This window comes from Bombina bombina, chromosome 3 (assembly GCF_027579735.1).
Source record: "Bombina bombina isolate aBomBom1 chromosome 3, aBomBom1.pri, whole genome shotgun sequence".
NCBI classification, from domain to species: Eukaryota; Metazoa; Chordata; class Amphibia; order Anura; family Bombinatoridae; genus Bombina; species Bombina bombina.
Window position 1 is genome coordinate 9,208,359 of NC_069501.1, and position 21,832 is coordinate 9,230,190.

The following is a 21,832-nucleotide window of genomic DNA, read 5'->3' on the forward strand; positions in this document are numbered from 1 at the left end:
CATTTCTCATGTGACTGACCCTAACCCCCTGCTCAGTCATGTCTCTATCTCACACTAGTTTTCTCTCATTTCTCATGTAACTGACTCTAACCCCCTGCTCAGTCATGTCTCTATCTCACACTAGTTTTATCTAATTTCTCATGTAACTGACCCTAACCCCCTGCTCAGTCATGTCTCTATCTCACACTAGTTGTATCTCATTTCTCATGTGACTGACCCTAACCTCCTGCTCAGTCATGTCTCTATCTCACACTAGTTGTATCTCATTTCTCATGTGACTGACCCTAACCTCCTGCTCAGTCATGTCTCTATCTCACACTAGTTGTATCTCATGTGACTGACCCTAACCTTCTGCTCAGTCATGTCTCTATCTCACACTAGTTTTCTCTCATTTCTCATGTAACTGACTCTAACCCCCTGCTCAGTCATGTCTCTATCTCACACTAGTTTTATCTAATTTCTCATGTAACTGACCCTAACCCCCTGCTCAGTCATGTCTCTATCTCACACTAGTTGTATCTCATTTCTCATGTGACTGACCCTAACCCCCTGCTCAGTCATGTCTCTATCTCACACTAGTTGTATCTCATTTCTCATGTAACTGACCCTAACCTCCTGCTCAGTCATGTCTCTATCTCACACTAGTTGTATCTCATTTCTCATGTGACTGACCCTAACCTCCTGCTCAGTCATGTCTCTATCTCACACTAGTTGTATCTCATGTAACTGACCCTAAACCCCTGCTCAGTCATGTCTCTATCTCAAACTAGTTGTATCTCATTTCTCATGTAACTGACCCTAACCCCCTGCTCAGTCATGTCTCTATCTCACACTAGTTGTATCTCATTTCTTATGTAACTGACCCTAACCTCCTGCTCAGTCATGTCTCTATCTCACACTAGTTTTATCTCATTTCTCATGTGACTGACCCTAACCCCCTGCTCAGTCATGTCTCTATCTCACACTAGTTGTATCTCATTTCTCATGTAACTGACCCTAACCTCCTACTCAGTCATGCCTCTATCTCACACTAGTTGTATCTCATTTCTCATGTAACTGACCCTAACCCCCTGCTCAGTCATGTCTCTATCTCACACTAGTTGTATCTCATGTGACTGACCCTAACCCCCTGCTCAGTCATGTCTCTATCTCACACTAGTTGTATCTTATTTCTCATGTAACTGACCCTAACCCCCTGCTCAGTCATGTCTCTATCTCACACTAGTTGTATCTCATTTCTCATGTAACTGACCCTAACCCCCTGCTCAGTCATGTCTCTATCTCACACTAGTTGTATCTCATGTAACTGACCCTAACCCCCTGCTCAGTCATGTCTCTATCTCACACTAGTTGTATCTCATTTCTCATGTGGCTGACCCTAACCTCCTGCTCAGTCATGTCTCTATCTCACACTAGTTGTATCTCATTTCTCATGTAACTGACCCTAACCCCCTGCTCAGTCATGTCTCTATCTCACACTAGTTGTATCTCATGTAACTGACCCTAACCCCCTGCTCAGTCATGTCTCTATCTCACACTAGTTGTATCTCATTTCTCATGTGGCTGACCCTAACCTCCTGCTCAGTCATGTCTCTATCTCACACTAGTTGTATCTCATGTGACTGACCCTAACCTCCTGCTCAGTCATGTCTCTATCTCACACTAGTTGTATCTCATTTCTCATGTAACTGACCCTAACCCCCTGTTCAGTCATGTCTCTATCTCACACTAGTTTTATCTCATTTCTCATGTAACTGACCCTAACCCCCCGTTCAGTCATGTCTGTATCGCACACTAATTTTGTCTCATTTCTCATGTGGCTGACCCTAACCTCCTGCTCAGTCATGTCTCTATCTCACACTAGTTGTATCTCATGTGACTGACCCTAACCTCCTGCTCAGTCATGTCTCTATCTCACACTAGTTGTATCTCATTTAACTGACCCTAACCCCCTGCTCAGTCATGTCTCTATCTCAAACTAGTTGTATCTCATTTCTCATGTAACTGACCCTAACCCCCTGCTCAGTCATGTCTCTATCTCACACTAGTTTTATCTCATGTGACTGACCCTAACCCCCTGCTCAGTCATGTCTGTATCTCACACTAGTTGTATCTTATTTCTCATGTGACTGACCCTAACCCCCTGCTCAGTCATGTCTCTATCTCACACTAGTTGTATCTTATTTCTCATGTAACTGACCCTAACCCCCTGCTCAGTCATGTCTCTATCTCACACTAGTTGTATCTCATTTCTCATGTAACTGACCCTAACCCCCTGCTCAGTAATGTCTCTATCTCACACTAGTTTTCTCTCATGTGACTGACCCTAGCCCCCTGCTCAGTCATGTCTCTATCTCACAATAGTTGTATTTAATTTCTCATGTGACTGACCCTAACCTCCTGCTCAGTCATGTCTCTATCTCACACTAGTTTTATCTCATGTAACTGACCCTAACCCCCTGCTCAGTCATGTCTCTATCTCACACTAGTTTTATCTCATGTAACTGACCCTAGCCCCCTGCTCAGTCATGTCTCTATCTCACACTAGTTGTATCTCATTTCTCATGTAACTGACCCTAACCCCCTGCTCAGTCATGTCTCTATCTCACACTAGTTTTCTCTCATGTGACTGACCCTAGCCCCCTGCTCAGTCATGTCTCTATCTCACACTAGTTGTATCTTATTTCTCATGTAACTGACCCTAACCCCCTGCTCAGTCATGTCTCTATCTCACACTAGTTGTATCTTATTTCTCATGTAACTGACCCTAACCCCCTGCTCAGTCATGTCTCTATCTCACACTAGTTGTATCTCATTTCTCATGTAACTGACCCTAACCCCCTGCTCAGTCATGTCTCTATCTCACACTAGTTTTATCTCATTTCTCATGTAACTGACCCTAACCCCCTGCTCAGTCATGTCTCTATCTCACACTAGTTTTGTGTCATCTATAACTTTTGTCAGTCTTCCTTGCACTGATTACTCATTTTCTTCACAGGAAGTTTGTGGTTTGTAAAGGTAATGTGGCATTAATGTACCACGCTCCGGCAAAGCATCAGGAATTTAATGCCTTTGTGTTGGATAAATCATTTTATGGCCCGTATGATGAAACCACCTGTATCGACTGGACAGATGATTCCAAGTAAGGGGTGATGCTTTTTTTGTGTGAGAACAATGAGGGTGGAGATTAGTAAGGTTGTAGGCTTGTCCGCTAGCTAGCGGGTTGGATTCAGGAGTAGGTATTCAGGGAATTATATGGCTTTATACATATTAGATATAAAATTAAATAGTAAAATAAGACAGCTACGTCACCCATAAAGGGTTGTGTAAACCACTTAAAAATAGATGAGTGACAGAGCAGATGGACTAGTAAGCTTACATTCTAAACAATCACATTAGAGCAGAGATTTGCTACATGTATGAGATGACAAGCAAATATTAATGGTGAGGTGAGGAGCAATAACTATCTAGGTTTGCAGAGTAAGTGGTGGGTTAGGGTTGTAGTGTGAGGAGTGCTGAGTAGCTTGGGGTAGCAGCATGAGGAGTGGCGTTTGGCATGGGTTATGAAGTGAGTAGCTTTGTGCAATAGGATGAAGGGCTGGGTTTGGCCGCAACTGAAAAATGAGGAGGTGTTAGTAGCTTCTGTTGGCGTTGATGGATGAGCTTGCCCCATCTTGCACAGTGAGGAGGTGCAAGTAGATTTTATTTGGCTTTCTGGATGAGGACTAGGGATTTACTAGGTTTATGGTGGGGGTATATCTTGGGATTGTGGGATAAGAAACGGGACCTGGCCCAGGTTGTGAGTTTTGTAGTTTAAAGTGACGGTAAACTTGATCGTTATGGGCCAAATCAGAGTAACTATAATATAAATCCAACCCCACTTTCACTCATGATTTTTTTTCCCTCTTTAAAATAAGTGTTTCTTTCATGTAAGTAGCAAAAGTCCATAAGCTAGTGACATATGGGGTATATTTTCCTATCAGGAGGGGGCAAAATTACCCAAACCTCAAAATGCCTATAAATACACCTCCCACCTCACTCATATCTTCATTTTACAAACTTTGCCTCCTATGGAGGTGGTGAAATAAGTTGTGCTTGATTTCTTCTATGATAGGCGCTTCTAAGCATTCTGAAGCCCAATTCCTCTGAGTACAGTGTTTGTCAGAGGGATGTGAAGGGAGTATCGCCTATTGATTTTATGGTTTCACCCATGGGAAATCTATTCAAAGGCTCTCTGTAATCGGTCGCAGGGATTCATCACCTGTCTCCCTTTTCAGATCGACGTTATACTCCTATACCATTACCTCTGCTGATATTTTTCAGTACTGGTTTGGCTGTCTGCTATATGTGGATGGGTGTCTTCTGGTAAGTATGTATAATTTTTTAAGACAATCTCAGCTATGTTTGGCGCTTTATATTATAGTGTATATTTGCCATGAGTCAGGTCTATGTATATTTCCCTTTTGCAGTCTAATAGTTTCAGTATGGAAATGATGTTTTTGGGAGGTTTATTTAAATAATTTTTTTCTTACCTGGGGTTTCAGTTCTTTTAAATTTGACTTTGTTTTCCAAAATTTTCGCAGGCAAACTAGGCTCGCGAGGACGCAAAGCCGCACTTGTAATGACGCGAGTTGCGTTGTTTCCTGTTGTTATTTTTGCCGCAAAATTTTTTTTCTTCCTTTTGCGTCATACTTGCTGCCAAAAAATTTTGTGTTATTACCCCTCTTCCTTTAATGCTTCTTGCTCTCTTTTTATATTATAGAGAGCTATGATGCCTGCTTTTTTTGCATATTATTTTAGCATAAGCATGTTTCCCATTCCTGAAACTGCTGTATGAGGAAATTGGATATTTTGTTTAAATGTTATTTTTTTTTCCTTTTTGCAAGATTTCTCAGACTGATCCTGCCTCTGATGTTACTGTAGGAACCATGCTGCCTTAACACAGTTCTACTAAAGCTAAGTGTGTTTATTGCAAACAAGCTGATATTTCTTCAGCTCAGTTATGTGGCATTTGTCATGACAATCTATTGCATGCTGATAAATGTTTCTATTAGTACAAATACATCGTCTTTTGTTTCTTCAACGTCTAATGTACATGATATTCCTGCGGATATGAAGAATTATATTGCTGCAGCTATAGAGAAGGCTATGTCTGCTATTCCACCTTCAAATAAACGTAAAAGGTCTTTTAAAACTTCTCATAAATCTGATGAAATTTGTATTGACCGACAACATACTGAAGTATCCTCTGCTGATGATCAGAGGATCCTGCATCAGACACTGAAATTGACACATCTTATCTTTTTAAGATCGAATATATTTGTTCTTTGTTGAAGGAAGTTTTGCTTACTTTGGGTATTGAAGAGTCTAGTTTTCTTGATAACAAAGCCAGTAAACCATTTAAATTCTGTTTTTAAACCTCCTGAGGTTTTTACTATTCCAGATGCTATCTCTGATATGATTACTAAAGAATGGTCTAAACCTGGTACTTCTTTTAATCCTTCTGCTGGGTTAAAGAAGTTGTATCCTTTATCTGTGGCTAATTTAGAGTTTTGGGGAAAAATCCCTAAAGTTGATGGGGCTATTTCCACTCTTGCCAAACATACTACTTTTTCTATGGAAGATAGTACTTCTTTTAAGGATCCTTTAGACAGGAAGATTGAATCTTATCTCAGAAAAGCTTATTTACATTCTGGCTATATTCTTAGACCTGCCATTTCTATGACTGATGTGGCTGTTGCTTCGACTTTTTGGTTGGACAGCTTAGCACAACAGGTAGTAGATCCTGATTTGTCTAGCATTGTTCTTTTGCTTCAACATGCTAATCATTTTATTTGTGATGCTATATTTGATGTCATTCAGAAGATCGATTTTAAATCTATGTCTTAAGCTATTTTAGCTAGAAGAGCTTTATGGCTTAAATTATGGAATGCTGACATGGTGTCTAAATCTAGATTACTGTCTTTCTTTCCAGGGTAATAATTTATTTGGTTCTCAATTGAATTCTATTATTTCCACTATCACTGGTGGGAAGGTAGTTTTTCTGCCCCAAGATAAAAAGTCTAAGTGTAAATTTAAGGTTCCTAATAGTTTTTGTTCCTTTCGTCAGAATAGAGAACAAAAAAACACCCCTTCCCCTAAGGCCTCTGGTTCTCATTGGAGACCATATTCAAATTGGAATAAAACCAAGCCTTATATAAAAAACAAATCCAGCCTCCAAGACTGCATGAAGGTGCGGCCCTCAATCCAGTTCAGCTGGTGGGGGGCAGATTGAAATGATTTCAGGACATTTGGACAGATTCTGTTCAGAATCAGTGGATTCAGAATATTATGTCTCAAGGGTATTGAATAGGTTTCAGAATAAGACCTTCTGTGGGAAGATTCTTTCTCATGTTCCAACAAATTCTGTGAAGGCTCAGGCTTTTCTTAAATGTGTAAAAAAGAAAGTTCCTTTGTAGTTTCTTGAAAATGACACAGAGCTGAGATAAATAAAAAAGAAAGTCTTTATTGTGAATCCATGAAACAAACAAGTGCTCCTTGTGAATTAAAAAATGAAAGAAAGAGTTTGACCGGTTTCGGTCTCTGGGACCGTAGTCATAAACATTAAAAACTACCTGGTGTGCAGGACTTATAAATTAAATGGTATCCCCCTATTGGAGGATCCAATACCTCCCATTTTAACTATTTGTTATCTTACTTAACTTCAACAATAAGACACATTAGAGTATGTGGTAAATATCAAACAGAGCATAATATAATTATTCGTTTTGAAAACCTAATAGAAACTGATCTAATCAAATGGGGTTATAAATTGAGATTAGAGCATTGTGTATTAACACTATGTATATATGGAGTTAGATATACAAGTTAAACCAAACACTGGGAATAGCATCTCCTTTCTTAATTTCTTGTTCAGTGTTGTTTATGTACATGTTAAATAAATATACCAAACCAATAAACATTTGACTGTCATCTATTAAACATTAATCTGTTGGAACACCAAATCCTTCTTTAAAGGAGCCCTGGAGCTTGAGGCCAATTTGAAACTCCCATGGGATAATTAGTATATAGTTCTAATCTATAAAAATTTAAAATATATATTTATAGGTGTATCCGTATGGGGAATTATTAAACATATTTGTATCTACAGGTTCTAATTATAGTACCACCCGGGGTTATACCACCCAGGGCTATATAAAGTTGGAGACCAGAGGCCTACAGGAGCCGAAGAGCTCACCTATTCCAATAATTAATAATGTCGAACTCAGAATTGAATCCAACAGGTAGCAGGCTACCCAACTTGTGTATCCAATAAATTTCCTGTCGTGACAAAATCTGGAATTTGTCGCCCCCCCTGGGGGGTTTTTGGATCAATTCTATAGCCTGCCACCTGAAGGATCCAACCTCGCCATTATGTACCTCCAAAAAATGTCTTGATAGAGCAGAAACTGCTCTTTCTCCAACATAGGTGTGTCCGGTCCACGGCGTCATCCTTACTTGTGGGATATTCTCTTCCCCAACAGGAAATGGCAAAGAGCCCAGCAAAGCTGGTCACATGATCCCTCCTAGGCTCCGCCTACCCCAGTCATTCTCTTTGCCGTTGTACAGGCAACATCTCCACGGAGATGGCTTAGAGTTTTTTAGTGTTTAACTGTAGTTTTTATTATTCAATCAAGAGTTTGTTATTTTGAAATAGTGCTGGTATGTACTATTTACTCAGAAACAGAAAAGAGATGAAGATTTCTGTTTGTATGAGGAAAATGATTTTAGCAACCGTAACTAAAATCCATGGCTGTTCCACACAGGACTGTTGAGAGCAATTAACTTCAGTTGGGGGAACAGTGTGCAGTCTCTTGCTGCTTGAGGTATGACACATTCTAACAAGACGATGTAATGCTGGAAGCTGTCATTTTCCCTATGGGATCCGGTAAGCCATGTTTATTACGATCGTAAATAAGGGCTTCACAAGGGCTTATTAAGACTGTAGACTTTTCTGGGCTAAATCGATTCATTATTAACACATATTTAGCCTTGAGGAATCATTTTATCTGGGTATTTTGATATAATAATATCGGCAGGCACTGTATTAGACACCTTATTTCTTAGGGGCTTTCCCAAAGCATAAGCAGAGCCTCATTTTCGCGCCGGTGTGGCGCACTTGTTTTTGAGAGGCATGGCATGCAGTCGCATGTGAGAGGAGCTCTGATACTTAGAAAAGTCTTTCTGAAGGCGTCATTTGGTATCGTATTCCCCTTTGGGTTTGGTTGGGTCTCAGCAAAGCAGATACCAGGGACTGTAAAGGGGTTAAAGTTTTAAAACGGCTCCGGTTCCGTTATTTTAAGGGTTAAAGCTTCCAAATTTGGTGTGCAATACTTTTAAGGCTTTAAGACACTGTGGTGAAAATTTGGTGAATTTTGAACAATTCCTTCATGTTTTTTCGCAATTGCAGTAATAAAGTGTGTTCAGTTTAAAATTTAAAGTGACAGTAACGGTTTTATTTTAAAACGTTTTTTGTACTTTCTTATCAAGTTTATGCCTGTTTAACATGTCTGAACTACCAGATAGACTGTGTTCTGAATGTGGGGAAGCCAGAATTCCTATTCATTTAAATAAATGTGATTTATGTGATAATGACAATGATGCCCAAGATGATTCCTCAAGTGAGGGGAGTAAGCATGGTACTGCATCATTCCCTCCTTCGTCTACACGAGTCTTGCCCACTCAGGAGGCCCCTAGTACATCTAGCGCGCCAATACTCCTTACTATGCAACAATTAACGGCTGTAATGGATAATTCTGTCAAAAACATTTTAGCCAAAATGAACCCTTGTCAGCGTAAGCGTGGCTGCTCTGTTCTAGTTACTGAAGAGCATGACGACGCTGATATTAATATCTCTGAAGGGCCCCTAACCCAATCTGAGGGGGCCAGGGAGGTTTTGTCTGAGGGAGAAATTACTGATTCAGGGAACATTTCTCAACAGGCTGAACCTGATGTGATTGCATTTAAATTTAAGTTGGAACATCTCCGCATTTTGCTTAAGGAGGTATTATCCACTCTGGATGATTGTGAAAAGTTGGTCATCCCAGAGAAACTATGTAAAATGGACAAGTTCCTAGAGGTGCCGGGGCTCCCAGAAGCTTTTCCTATACCCAAGCGGGTGGCGGACATTGTTAATAAAGAATGGGAAAGGCCCGGTATTCCTTTCGTCCCTCCCCCCATATTTAAAAAATTGTTTCCTATGGTCGACCCCAGAAAGGACTTATGGCAGACAGTCCCCAAGGTCGAGGGAGCGGTTTCTACTTTAAACAAACGCACCACTATACCCATAGAGGATAGTTGTGCTTTCAAAGATCCTATGGATAAAAAATTAGAAGGTTTGCTTAAAAAGATGTTTGTTCAGCAGGGTTACCTTCTACAACCAATTTCATGCATTGTCCCTGTCACTACAGCCGCATGTTTCTGGTTTGATGAACTGATAAAGGCGCTCGATAGTGATTCTCCTCCTTATGAGGAGATTATGGACAGAATCAATGCTCTCAAATTGGCTAATTCTTTCACCCTAGACGCCACTTTGCAATTGGCTAGGTTAGCGGCTAAGAATTCTGGGTTTGCTATTGTGGCGCGCAGAGCGCTTTGGTTGAAATCTTGGTCGGCTGATGCGTCTTCCAAGAACAAGCTACTAAACATTCCTTTCAAGGGGAAAACGCTGTTTGGCCCTGACTTGAAAGAGATTATCTCTGATATCACTGGGGGTAAGGGCCACGCCCTTCCTCAGGATCGGCCTTTCAAGGCAAAAAATAGACCTAATTTTCGTCCCTTTCGTAAAAACGGACCAGCCCAAAGTGCTACGTCCTCTAAGCAAGAGGGTAATACTTCTCAAGCCAAGCCAGCTTGGAGACCAATGCAAGGCTGGAACAAGGGAAAGCAGGCCAAGAAACCTGCCACTGCTACCAAGACAGCATGAAATATTGGCCCCCGATCCGGGACCGGATCTGGTGGGGGGCAGACTCTCTCTCTTCGCTCAGGCTTGGGCAAGAGATGTTCTGGATCCTTGGGCGCTAGAAATAGTCTCCCAGGGTTATCTTCTGGAATTCAAGGGACTTCCCCCAAGGGGGAGGTTCCACAGGTCTCAGTTGTCTTCAGACCACATAAAAAGACAGGCGTTCTTACATTGTGTAGAAGACCTGTTAAAAATGGGAGTGATTCTTCCTGTTCCATTAAGAGAACAAGGGATGGGGTTCTACTCCAATCTGTTCATAGTTCCCAAAAAAGAGGGAACGTTCAGACCAATCTTAGATCTCAAGATCTTAAACAAGTTTCTCAAGGTTCCATCGTTCAAGATGGAAACCATTCGAACTATTCTTCCTTCCATCCAGGAAGGTCAATTCATGACCACGGTGGATTTAAAGGATGCGTATCTACATATTCCTATCCACAAGGAACATCATCGGTTCCTAAGGTTTGCATTCCTGGACAAACATTACCAGTTCGTGGCGCTTCCTTTCGGATTAGCCACTGCTCCAAGGATTTTCACAAAGGTACTAGGGTCCCTTCTAGCGGTGCTAAGACCAAGGGGCATTGCAGTAGTACCTTACCTGGACGACATTCTGATTCAAGCGTCGTCCCTTCCTCAAGCAAAGGCTCACACGGACATCGTCCTGGCCTTTCTCAGATCTCACGGCTGGAAAGTGAACGTGGAAAAGAGTTCTCTATCCCCGTCAACAAGGGTTCCCTTCTTGGGAACAATTATAGACTCCTTAGAAATGAGGATTTTTCTAACAGAGGCCAGAAAAACAAAACTTCTAGACTCTTGTCGGATACTTCATTCCGTTCCTCTTCCTTCCATAGCTCAGTGCATGGAAGTGATCGGGTTGATGGTAGCGGCAATGGACATAGTTCCTTTTGCGCGCATTCATCTAAGACCATTACAACTGTGCATGCTCAGTCAGTGGAATGGGGACTATACAGACTTGTCTCCAAAGATACAAGTAAATCAGAGGACCAGAGACTCACTCCGTTGGTGGCTGTCCCTGAACAACCTGTCACAAGGGATGACATTCCGCAGACCAGAGTGGGTCATTGTCACGACCGACGCCAGTCTGATGGGCTGGGGCGCGGTCTGGGGATCCCTGAAAGCTCAGGGTCTTTGGTCTCGGGAAGAATCTCTTCTACCGATAAATATTCTGGAACTGAGAGCGATATTCAATGCTCTCAAGGCTTGGCCTCAGCTAGCGAGGACCAAGTTCATACGGTTTCAATCAGACAACATGACGACTGTTGCGTACATCAACCATCAGGGGGGAACAAGGAGTTCCCTAGCGATGGAAGAAGTGACCAAAATCATTCTATGGGCGGAGTCTCACTCCTGCCACCTGTCTGCTATCCACATCCCAGGAGTGGAAAATTGGGAAGCGGATTTTCTGAGTCGTCAGACATTGCATCCGGGGGAGTGGGAACTCCATCCGGAAATCTTTGCCCAAGTCACTCAGCTGTGGGGCATTCCAGACATGGATCTAATGGCCTCTCGTCAGAACTTCAAAGTTCCTTGCTACGGGTCCAGATCCAGGGATCCCAAGGCGGCTCTAGTGGATGCACTAGTAGCACCTTGGACCTTCAAACTAGCTTATGTGTTCCCGCCGTTTCCTCTCATCCCCAGGCTGGTAGCCAGGATCAATCAGGAGAGGGCGTCGGTGATCTTGATAGCTCCTGCGTGGCCACGCAGGACTTGGTATGCAGATCTGGTGAATATGTCATCGTCTCCACCTTGGAAGCTACCTTTGAGACGAGACCTTCTTGTTCAGGGTCCGTTCGAACATCCGAATCTGGTTTCACTCCAGCTGACTGCTTGGAGATTGAACGCTTGATTTTATCGAAGCGAGGATTCTCAGATTCTGTTATCGATACTCTTGTTCAGGCCAGAAAGCCTGTAACTCGAAAGATTTACCACAAGATTTGGAAAAAATATATCTGTTGGTGTGAATCTAAAGGATTCCCTTGGGACAAGGTTAAGATTCCTAGGATTCTATCCTTCCTTCAAGAAGGATTGGAAAAAGGATTATCTGCAAGTTCCCTGAAGGGACAGATTTCCGCCTTGTCGGTGTTACTTCACAAAAAGCTGGCAGCTGTGCCAGATGTTCAAGCCTTTGTTCAGGCTCTGGTTAGAATCAAGCCTGTTTACAAACCTTTGACTCCTCCCTGGAGTCTCAATTTAGTTCTTTCAGTTCTTCAGGGGGTTCCGTTTGAACCCTTGCATTCCGTTGATATTAAATTATTATCTTGGAAAGTTTTGTTTTTGGTTGCAATTTCTTCTGCTAGAAGAGTTTCAGAATTATCTGCTCTGCAGTGTTCTCCTCCTTATCTGGTGTTCCATGCAGATAAGGTGGTTTTGCGTACTAAACCTGGTTTTCTTCCGAAAGTTGTTTCTAACAAAAACATTAACCAGGAGATTATCGTACCTTCTCTGTGTCCGAAACCAGTTTCAAAGAAGGAACGTTTGTTGCACAATTTGGATGTTGTTCGCGCTCTAAAATTCTATTTAGATGCTACAAAGGATTTTAGACAAACATCTTCCTTGTTTGTTGTTTATTCCGGTAAAAGGAGAGGTCAAAAAGCAACTTCTACCTCTCTCTCTTTTTGGATTAAAAGCATCATCAGATTGGCTTACGAGACTGCCGGACGGCAGCCTCCCGAAAGAATCACAGCTCATTCCACTAGGGCTGTGGCTTCCACATGGGCCTTCAAGAACGAGGCTTCTGTTGATCAGATATGTAGGGCAGCGACTTGGTCTTCACTGCACACTTTTACCAAATTTTACAAGTTTGATACTTTTGCTTCTTCTGAGGCTATTTTTGGGAGAAAGGTTTTGCAAGCCGTGGTGCCTTCCATTTAGGTGACCTGATTTGCTCCCTCCCTTCATCCGTGTCCTAAAGCTTTGGTATTGGTTCCCACAAGTAAGGATGACGCCGTGGACCGGACACACCTATGTTGGAGAAAACAGAATTTATGTTTACCTGATAAATTACTTTCTCCAACGGTGTGTCCGGTCCACGGCCCGCCCTGGTTTTTTTTTAATCAGGTCTGATATTTTATTTTCTTTAACTACAGTCACCACGGTACCATATGATTTCTCCTATGCAAATATTCCTCCTTAACGTCGGTCGAATGACTGGGGTAGGCGGAGCCTAGGAGGGATCATGTGACCAGCTTTGCTGGGCTCTTTGCCATTTCCTGTTGGGGAAGAGAATATCCCACAAGTAAGGATGACGCCGTGGACCGGACACACCGTTGGAGAAAGTAATTTATCAGGTAAACATAAATTCTGTTTTCCTTATTGATGTGAGCCAAATGTTCTTTCACCCTCGTGCCCACCTCTCTTGTATATTTGCTCTTACACTTTATGCAGCCTCTTGTTTAAAATGATTCTCCAGTGGTGGCAGAAACAAAATTTTTGGAGACATGGATGTACTCACAGGATCTGCAGGTGCGTTTACCGCACCTGTAGGTTCCCTTAAACTGTAACCATGAACTCTGTCTGTTTGTTCTTGAGAAGGCTTGGAGAGAGAGAATGTTGCCTAATGTCATATTGCGTTTATATACAAATTGACAACCTTCACTTATTGGTTTTCTCAATTGTCTATCTCCTCTAAGAATAGGCAAGTTTCGTCGTATGACATTACAGACCTGGTAGTACTGGTTAGAGTACGCCGTTACAAACAAAGGCTTTTGATGAGCATCTTGCTTTCCAGTAAGGCCCTCTCTTTTTCGTGGCACCAATAAATCACTCCTCTCCATCATTTGTACTTCTCTGAAAGCTCCATCAACAACCTTCTCAGGGTAGTTTCGGGCTCTGAATCTCCTCCTGAGTTTCTCACTCTCCTTTCTAAAATCCTCACTACGGGTACGGTTGCGTTTTACACGCAAAAACTGTCCCTTAGCTATCCCTTTAAAAACATGCCCAGGGTGGTTACTTTGGGCATGCAAAATGGAATTGCCGGATATTGGTTTACGGAAAAGAGAGGAGACAATATTTCTATTCTGGCAATCTGAGGTCAGTGTGACATCCAAGTAATTGATACTGGTTTTCTGCCAATCATAATAATTTAAAGAAGGATTTGGTGTTCCAACAGATTAATGTTTAATAGATGACAGTCAAATGTTTATTGGTTTGGTATATTTATTTAACATGTACATAAACAACACTGAACAAGAAATTAAGAAAGGAGATGCTATTCCCAGTGTTTGGTTTAACTTGTATATCTAACTCTATATATACATAGTGTTAATACACAATGCTCTAATCTCAATTTATAACCCCATTTGATTAGATCAGTTTCTATTAGGTTTTCAAAACGAATAATTATATTATGCTCTGTTTGATATTTACCACATACTCTAATGTGTCTTATTGTTGAAGTTAAGTAAGATAACAAATAGTTAAAATGGGAGGTATTGGATCCTCCAATAGGGGGATACCATTTCATTTATAAGTCCTGCACACCAGGTAGTTTTTAATGTTTATGACTACGGTCCCAGAGACCGAAACCGGTCAAACTCTTTCTCTCATTTTTTAATTCACAAGGAGCACTTGTTTGTTTCATGGATTCACAATAAAGACTTTTTCTTTTTTATTTATCTCAGCTCTGTGTCATTTTCAAGAAACTACAAAGGAACTTTCTTTTTTACATATTTTACCGTGGAGTACTGGGACTCCCATTCAGTATTTGTTTCCTTTGTTACCTGCCGGAACTATTGGCCTATCACCTTACCTCCTATTTGGTGGGAGGAGCATCTGGGCTTGTGCAGCTAGCAGCCAAACATTTCTACAAGCCGCCTGAAACACGCTGGGACAACCGCCGAACTTCAGAAAGAACTGCTACAACCGCGGGATATCCAATACAGATCAGCCGTGACGAGCGGCATCAACACAGGAGCGCAAGGTACGTTAGACGCTCTGTGTGTCACTTGTAAGGAAGGAGGAACCGCGAACGGCGATACTCACTGAAGAGACGCCGAGAACCAGGAGCAGCGGAGGTGTAACCAAGTAACACTTGTCATTATTTACCTTGTTTGCAGTACCTTAGCTGGTAAAGTGGGAATTGTGAATGGTGTATCAATTGGTGTAAGACACGTTTAGGTTTATACAGCCTCTGAGAGTGTCACCACTGTGTTTATAAGTATACAGCCTTTTTTATACACAATTCTCGCCACACACTGTCAGCTATTTTTGGACTGATTTGGTTATGATTATGATAGTTACTTTATGGTTGCTTACAGCGTTCAATGTTTTTGATATGGACATAATGATCTTTATTGCTAACTGCTAGCTGCTTGTTGCAAAAGTAACGGCCCAGTTACTAGCTCCCAGCACCCACCATTGACTGTCTGAGAACTTTTGATCCACAATCTTTGTATCACATTTATATATGTACTTTCCCAGTTGTGGATACATTTTAGTACTGGACTTTGGGGGAACGTTTTAGAAGCTGCATATAATTATAGTTCCTGACACAGAGCTGTTAGTTGTTTATATTACCCATGACAGATATGGCTAGTGGTGTCTCCTTTTATTCACTTAAAGACACAGATGATGACGATTTGGATTTATTGGAATTAGCAGATGTCTTTGAGCAAGATGTACCTAATACCCAACTTGGGGATTTTTTCATGGATATGGAATACTTGAAGATTAAAGAACAAAAATTAAAGTGGGACAAGTGGATTTTATCCAAATATCTCAGCCTAAATATGATTCCACGAGGCCTGAGAATTAATAAATTTCCTACTTATGATATCAAAGACACTATTTTTATTGATAAATGGAACCAAGCCCTTACAGACTGCTCACTCAAACTAATTACACTGCTTATAGAGTATAAGGATATGCTGTTGAATGATGTAAAGAATAAGATTTTGGATTTACAGGTTGAAATGAATAAGTATCAACAACATGAAATTTATCCTAAATATGATGATATTCTAAAGCAAACTATGTCTGAATCTAGGAAGCTGATCATTCAGACGAAACTCTAAGTTTATTCGTGACCAGAAAGACTACAACAAAGGAGTAGTCTATGTTTGGCGAAAACGAGAAAGAAGTAGAGTCTGGTCAAATAGACAGAGTGTTGGCCAGAATGATCAGACTACCAATAATAAAGAAAAAAACAAAAGACAGGGTAATTGGAGACAGAGAAATCGCACAGCAGAAACCCCAAAAAAGGTGGGGTTTTCAGAATCAGAGCCTGATTTAACAGATGAGGATAGGTTTGCCTCAAGTTTCGAGGCAGATGGTTATTCAAGCTCTGAACCTGAGGACAATAGTTTTCCCCAACCTCAATTGAGTAATGAGGGGGGGGCCGCTGAAGTACAGCCTATTAAGGGTATCCTTAAAGATCACCAGAGTAAAGGGGCAGTACCCAAAAGAGGCAGTCATAGGGGGCGAGGGAGATCCCATTATCATATGGATACTAGGAGTAACCGACAGGGGCAAATTGCCAACACTTCTGAAACTCAGGTTTTTCACTGGGCCCCCAGGCAACCCCAAGGGGGAGGGAGGGGGACTACAGATCTACCCCCACCAGAGACGAGCAATCGTCGTTACCCAGTGAGGGGCAACAGGAGTGCCTTGAGGCAGAAGTACCAATAAAAGAGACCACTGTGATCAATCTCTCCTCACATGTATTGACGACAGTAGAGAATAAAGTGTTGAATTATGGTTTGGGTTTTGTTCCCTCACGGGATTTTGACTTGTTCCAGACAATCTTGGATGTGAACAGATTGGTGAGGGATCTTACACTTAGGAAATATTTTCCTAACAGCAGCTTAAGTGGACCCGAAATACAACAACAGGCCAGCCTGACGACTAGGGATAATATGACATTTCAGGATGTCTGTGCTTTGACTGATTTAGAGGATCTCTCATGAAAATGAAGTTACCAGTAATTTTGAAATTTAAACTGTCAAATTAAGGTCGAGATCCAATTTCTACCCTGTTCAGGTCAGAGGGAAGAGCCTAGAAGTATTCCACAAGAGAGTGGTAGAGGATTTGACTGAATTGTGCAAACAAGAAAACAAAGGGCCCTCTAACCTGACTAGGAGAGAAAGAGAGGCAGTGACCACTCTTCAAAACAATGAGAGTATAGTGATAAGACAGTCAGATAAGGGGGGTAGTGTGGTGGTGATGGACAGGAGTATGTATGAGGGCGAAGCCCACAGACAACTCAGAGATCCAGAAGCCTACACAGCCCTTAGTAGAGATCCTACCTTGAATTATCAAACATTGCTAAGGGACCTTCTGGATGATGGTTTGGAGATGGGCATTCTAGATAAAAAGACATATGATTGTCTGATGGTAGAAAACCCTGTAATGCCCATCTTCCACCATCTCCCGAAGGTCCATAAGAGCCTTGAGGATGTTAGGGGTCGCCCTATAGTGGCAGGTATTGGCTCCTTGACAGAACCACTATCTAGGTGGGTTGACCAATTTTTGCAGCCTCTGGTACAAAGACTACCCAGCTACTTGAGAGATACCACACACACTCTATCTATACTAGAGGAAGTAGTGTGGGAGGAGGGATACAGTTGGTTGACCATAGATGTGGTCTCCCTGTATTCCTCCATACCTCATGAGTTTGGGTTAGAGGCTGTCAAATTCTATCTGAAGAGATATACAGGTCTCATGGATGAACATCAGGAATACATATTAAGGGTCATTGAGTTTCTCTTGAAGCATAACTTTTTTAACTTTGCTAATGATTTCCATCTCCAGAGGCGTGGAACCGCTATGGGGGCTAAATTTGCCCCGTCCTACGCCAACATTTTTATGGGGTGGTGGGAGCGGTTCCACGTCTTTGGAGATGGAAACATTTACTCACCATATGTCATCAGGTAAATGAGATTTATAGATGATATCCTTATAATTTGGTCTGGAGGTCCGATATTAGCCAAAGATTTCGTGGAATATTTAAACTCCAATTCTGTTGAGCTCAAATTCACTTATGATTGGCAGAAAACCAGTATCAATTACTTGGATGTCACACTGACCTCAGATTGCCAGAATAGAAATATTGTCTCCTCTCTTTTCCGTAAACCAATATCCGGCAATTCCATTTTGCATGCCCAAAGTAACCACCCTGGGCATGTTTTTAAAGGTATAGCTAAGGGACAGTTTTTGCGTGTAAAACACAACTGTACCCGTAGTGAGGATTTTAGGAAGGAGAGTGAGAAACTCAGGAGGAGATTCAGAGCCGAAACTACCCTGAGAAGGTTGTTGATGGAGCTTTCAGAGAAGTACAAATGATGGAGAGGAGTGATTTATTGGTGCCACGAAAAAGAGAGGGCCTTACTGGAAAGCAAGATGCTCATCAAAAGCCTTTGTTTGTAACAGCGTACTCTAACCAGTACTACCAGGTCTGTAATGTCATACGACGAAACTTGCCTATTCTTAGAGGAGATAGACAATTGAGAAAACCAATAAGTGAAGGTTGTCAATTTGTATATAAACGCAATATGACATTAGGCAACATTCTCTCTCCAAGCCTTCTCAAGAACAAACAGACTGAGAGTTCATGGTTACAGTTTAAGGGAACCTACAGGTGCGGTAAACGCACCTGCAGATCCTGTGAGTACATCCATGTCTCCAAAAATTTTGTTTCTGCCACCACTGGAGAATCATTTGAAACAAGAGGCTGCATAAAGTGTAAGAGCAAATATGTGGTCTATTTAGTTGAATGCGTTTCCTGTAATAGACAGTATGTTGGTAGAACTACAAGAGAGGTGGGCACGAGGGTGAAAGAACATTTGGCTCACATCAATAAGGAAAGAGCAGTTTCTGCTCTATCAAGACATTTTTTGGAGGTACATAATGGCGAGGTTGGATCCTTCAGGTGGCAGGCTATAGAATTGATCCAAAAACCCCCCAGGGGGGGCGACAAATTCCAGATTTTGTCACGACAGGAAATTTATTGGATACACAAGTTGGGTAGCCTGCTACCTGTTGGATTCAATTCTGAGTTCGACATTATTAATTATTGGAATAGGTGAGCTCTTCGGCTCCTGTAGGCCTCTGGTCTCCAACTTTATATAGCCCTGGGTGGTATAACCCCGGGTGGTACTATAATTAGAACCTGTAGATACAAATATGTTTAATAACTCACCATACGGATACACCTATAAATATATATTTTAATTTTTTATAGATTAGAACTATATACTAATTATCCCATGGGAGTTTCAAATTGGCCTCAAGCTCCAAGAAGGATTTGGTGTTCCAACAGATTAATGTTTAATAGATGACAGTCAAATGTTTATTGGTTTGGTATATTTATTTAACATGTACATAAACAACACTGAACAAGAAATTAAGAAAGGAGATGCTATTCCCAGTGTTTGGTTTAACTTGTATATCTAACTCCATATATACATAGTGTTAATACACAATGCTCTAATCTCAATTTATAAGCCCATTTGATTAGATCAGTTTCTATTAGGTTTTCAAAACGAATAATTATATTATGCTCTGTTTGATATTTACCACATACTCTAATGTGTCTTATTGTTGAAGTTAAGTAAGATAACAAATAGTTAAAATGGGAGGTATTGGATCCTCCAATAGGGGGATACCATTTGATTTATAAGTCCTGCACACCAGGTAGTTTTTAATGTTTATGACTACGGTCCCAGAGACCGAAACCGGTCAAACTCTTTTTCTCTCATTTTTTAATTCACAAGGAGCACTTGTTTGTTTCATGGATTCACAATAAAGACTTTTTCTTTTTTATTTATCTCAGCTCTGTGTCATTTTCAAGAAACTACAAAGGAACTTTCTTTTTTACATATTTTACCGTGGAGTACTGGGACTCCATTCAGTATTTGTTTCCTTTGTTACCTGCCGGAACTATTGGCCTATCACCTTACCTCCTATTTGGTGGGAGGAGCATCTGGGCTTGTGCAGCTAGCAGCCAAACATTTCTACAAGCCGCCTGAAACACGCTGGGACAACCGCCGAACTTCAGAAAGAAGAACTGCTACAACCGCGGGATATCCAATACAGATCAGCCGTGACGAGCGGCATCAACACCGGAGCGCAAGGTACGTTAGACGCTCTGTGTGTCACTTGTAAGGAAGGAGGAACCGCGAACGGCGATACTCACTGAAGAGACGCCGAGAACCAGGAGCAGCGGAGGTGTAACCAAGTAACACTTGTCATTATTTACCTTGTTTGCAGTACCTTAGCTGGTAAAGTGGGAATTATGAATTGTGAATGGTGTATCAATTGGTGTAAGACACGTTTAGGTTTATACAGCCTCTGAGAGTGTCACCACTGTGTTTATAAGTATACAGCCTTTTTTATACACAATTCTCGCCACACACTGTCAGCTATTTTTGGACTGATTTGGTTATGATTATGATAGTTACTTTATGGTTGCTTACAGCGTTCAATGTTTTTGATATGGACATAATGATCTTTATTGCTAACTGCTAGCTGCTTGTTGCAAAAGTAACGGCCCAGTTACTAGCTCCCAGCACCCACCATTGACTGTCTGAGAACTTTTGATCCACAATCTTTGTATCACATTTATATATTTTCTTAAATGTGTTTCAGACCTAGAGGTTTTAGGGGTGATTGTACCAGTTCCTCTCCAGGAACAGGGTTTGGGTTTCTATTCAAATCTATTCATTGTCCCAAAGAAAGAGAATTCTTTCAGACTAGTTCTGTATCTGAAGTTTTTAAATAGTTTTGTAAGAGTCCCAACTTTCAAGATGGTGACTATAAGGACTATTCTTCCTTTTGTTCAGCAAGGTCATTTTATGTCCACAATAGACTTACAAGATGCTTATCTTCAGATACCAATTCATCCAGACCACTATTGGTTTTTGAGATTATCTTTTCTAGATAAGCATTACCAATTTTGTCGCTCTTCCATTTGGCCTAGCGACAGCTCCAAGAATCTTCTCAAAGGTTCTCGGTGCCCTTCTATCTGTAATCAGAGAGCAGGGTATTGCAGAGTTTCCTTATTTAGACGATATCTTGGTACCAGCTCAGTCTTTTCATTTAGAAGTATCTCACACGAAACAACTAGTGTGGTTTCTTCAAAGGCATGGTTGGAGGATCAATTTACAAACCGTTTCTTGATTCCTCAAACAAGGGTCACCTTTTTAGGTTTCCAGATAGATTCAGTGTCCATGACTCTGTCTTTAACAGACGAGACAAATGAAATTGGTTTTAGCTTGTCTAAACCTTAAGTCTCGATCATTCCCTTCAGTGGCTATGTGCATGGACATTTTAGGTCTCATGACTGCAGCATCGGACGCGATCCCCTTTGCTCGTTTTAATATGAGACCTCTGCATCTTTGCATACTGAATCAATGGTGCAGGGATTATACTCGGATATCACAGCTGATATACTTAAATCCCAACACTCAACTCTCTTTGTCTTGGTGGTTGGACAATCACTGTATTGTTCAAGGGGCCTCCTTTGTTCGTCCTTCCTGGACTGTGATCTCAACGGATGCAAGTCTTACAGGTTGTGGAGCTGTCTGGGGTTCTCTGACAGCACAAGGAGTTTGGAATCCTCAAGGTACGAGGTTACCAATCAATATTTTAGAACTCCGTGCTATTTTAAGAGCTCTTCAGGCTTGGCCTCTATTAAAGAGAGAACTTTTCATTCGTTTTCAGACAGACAATATCACAACTGTGGCATATGTTAATCATCAGGGAGGGACTCAGTCATTTAGCAATGAAAGAAGTATCTCGGATACTTTCTTGGGCAGAGTCCAACTCTTGTCTAATTTCTGCGATTCATATCCCAGGTGTAGACAATTGGGAGCGAAATAT

At 41.4% G+C, this 21,832-nt stretch overlaps 1 protein-coding gene across 1 annotated transcript in view; it reads left to right on the forward strand.

Moving 5' to 3' along the window:
• The window catches only part of PWP2 (PWP2 small subunit processome component), a 215,214-nt gene that overhangs the window by 68,246 nt on the left and 125,136 nt on the right, over nucleotides 1-21,832 (forward strand). The window contains exon 5 of the mRNA XM_053705710.1: nucleotides 2,999-3,142. Within this exon, the coding sequence (XP_053561685.1) occupies nucleotides 2,999-3,142 (144 nt within the window). The remainder of the gene's footprint in view (nucleotides 1-2,998; nucleotides 3,143-21,832) is intronic.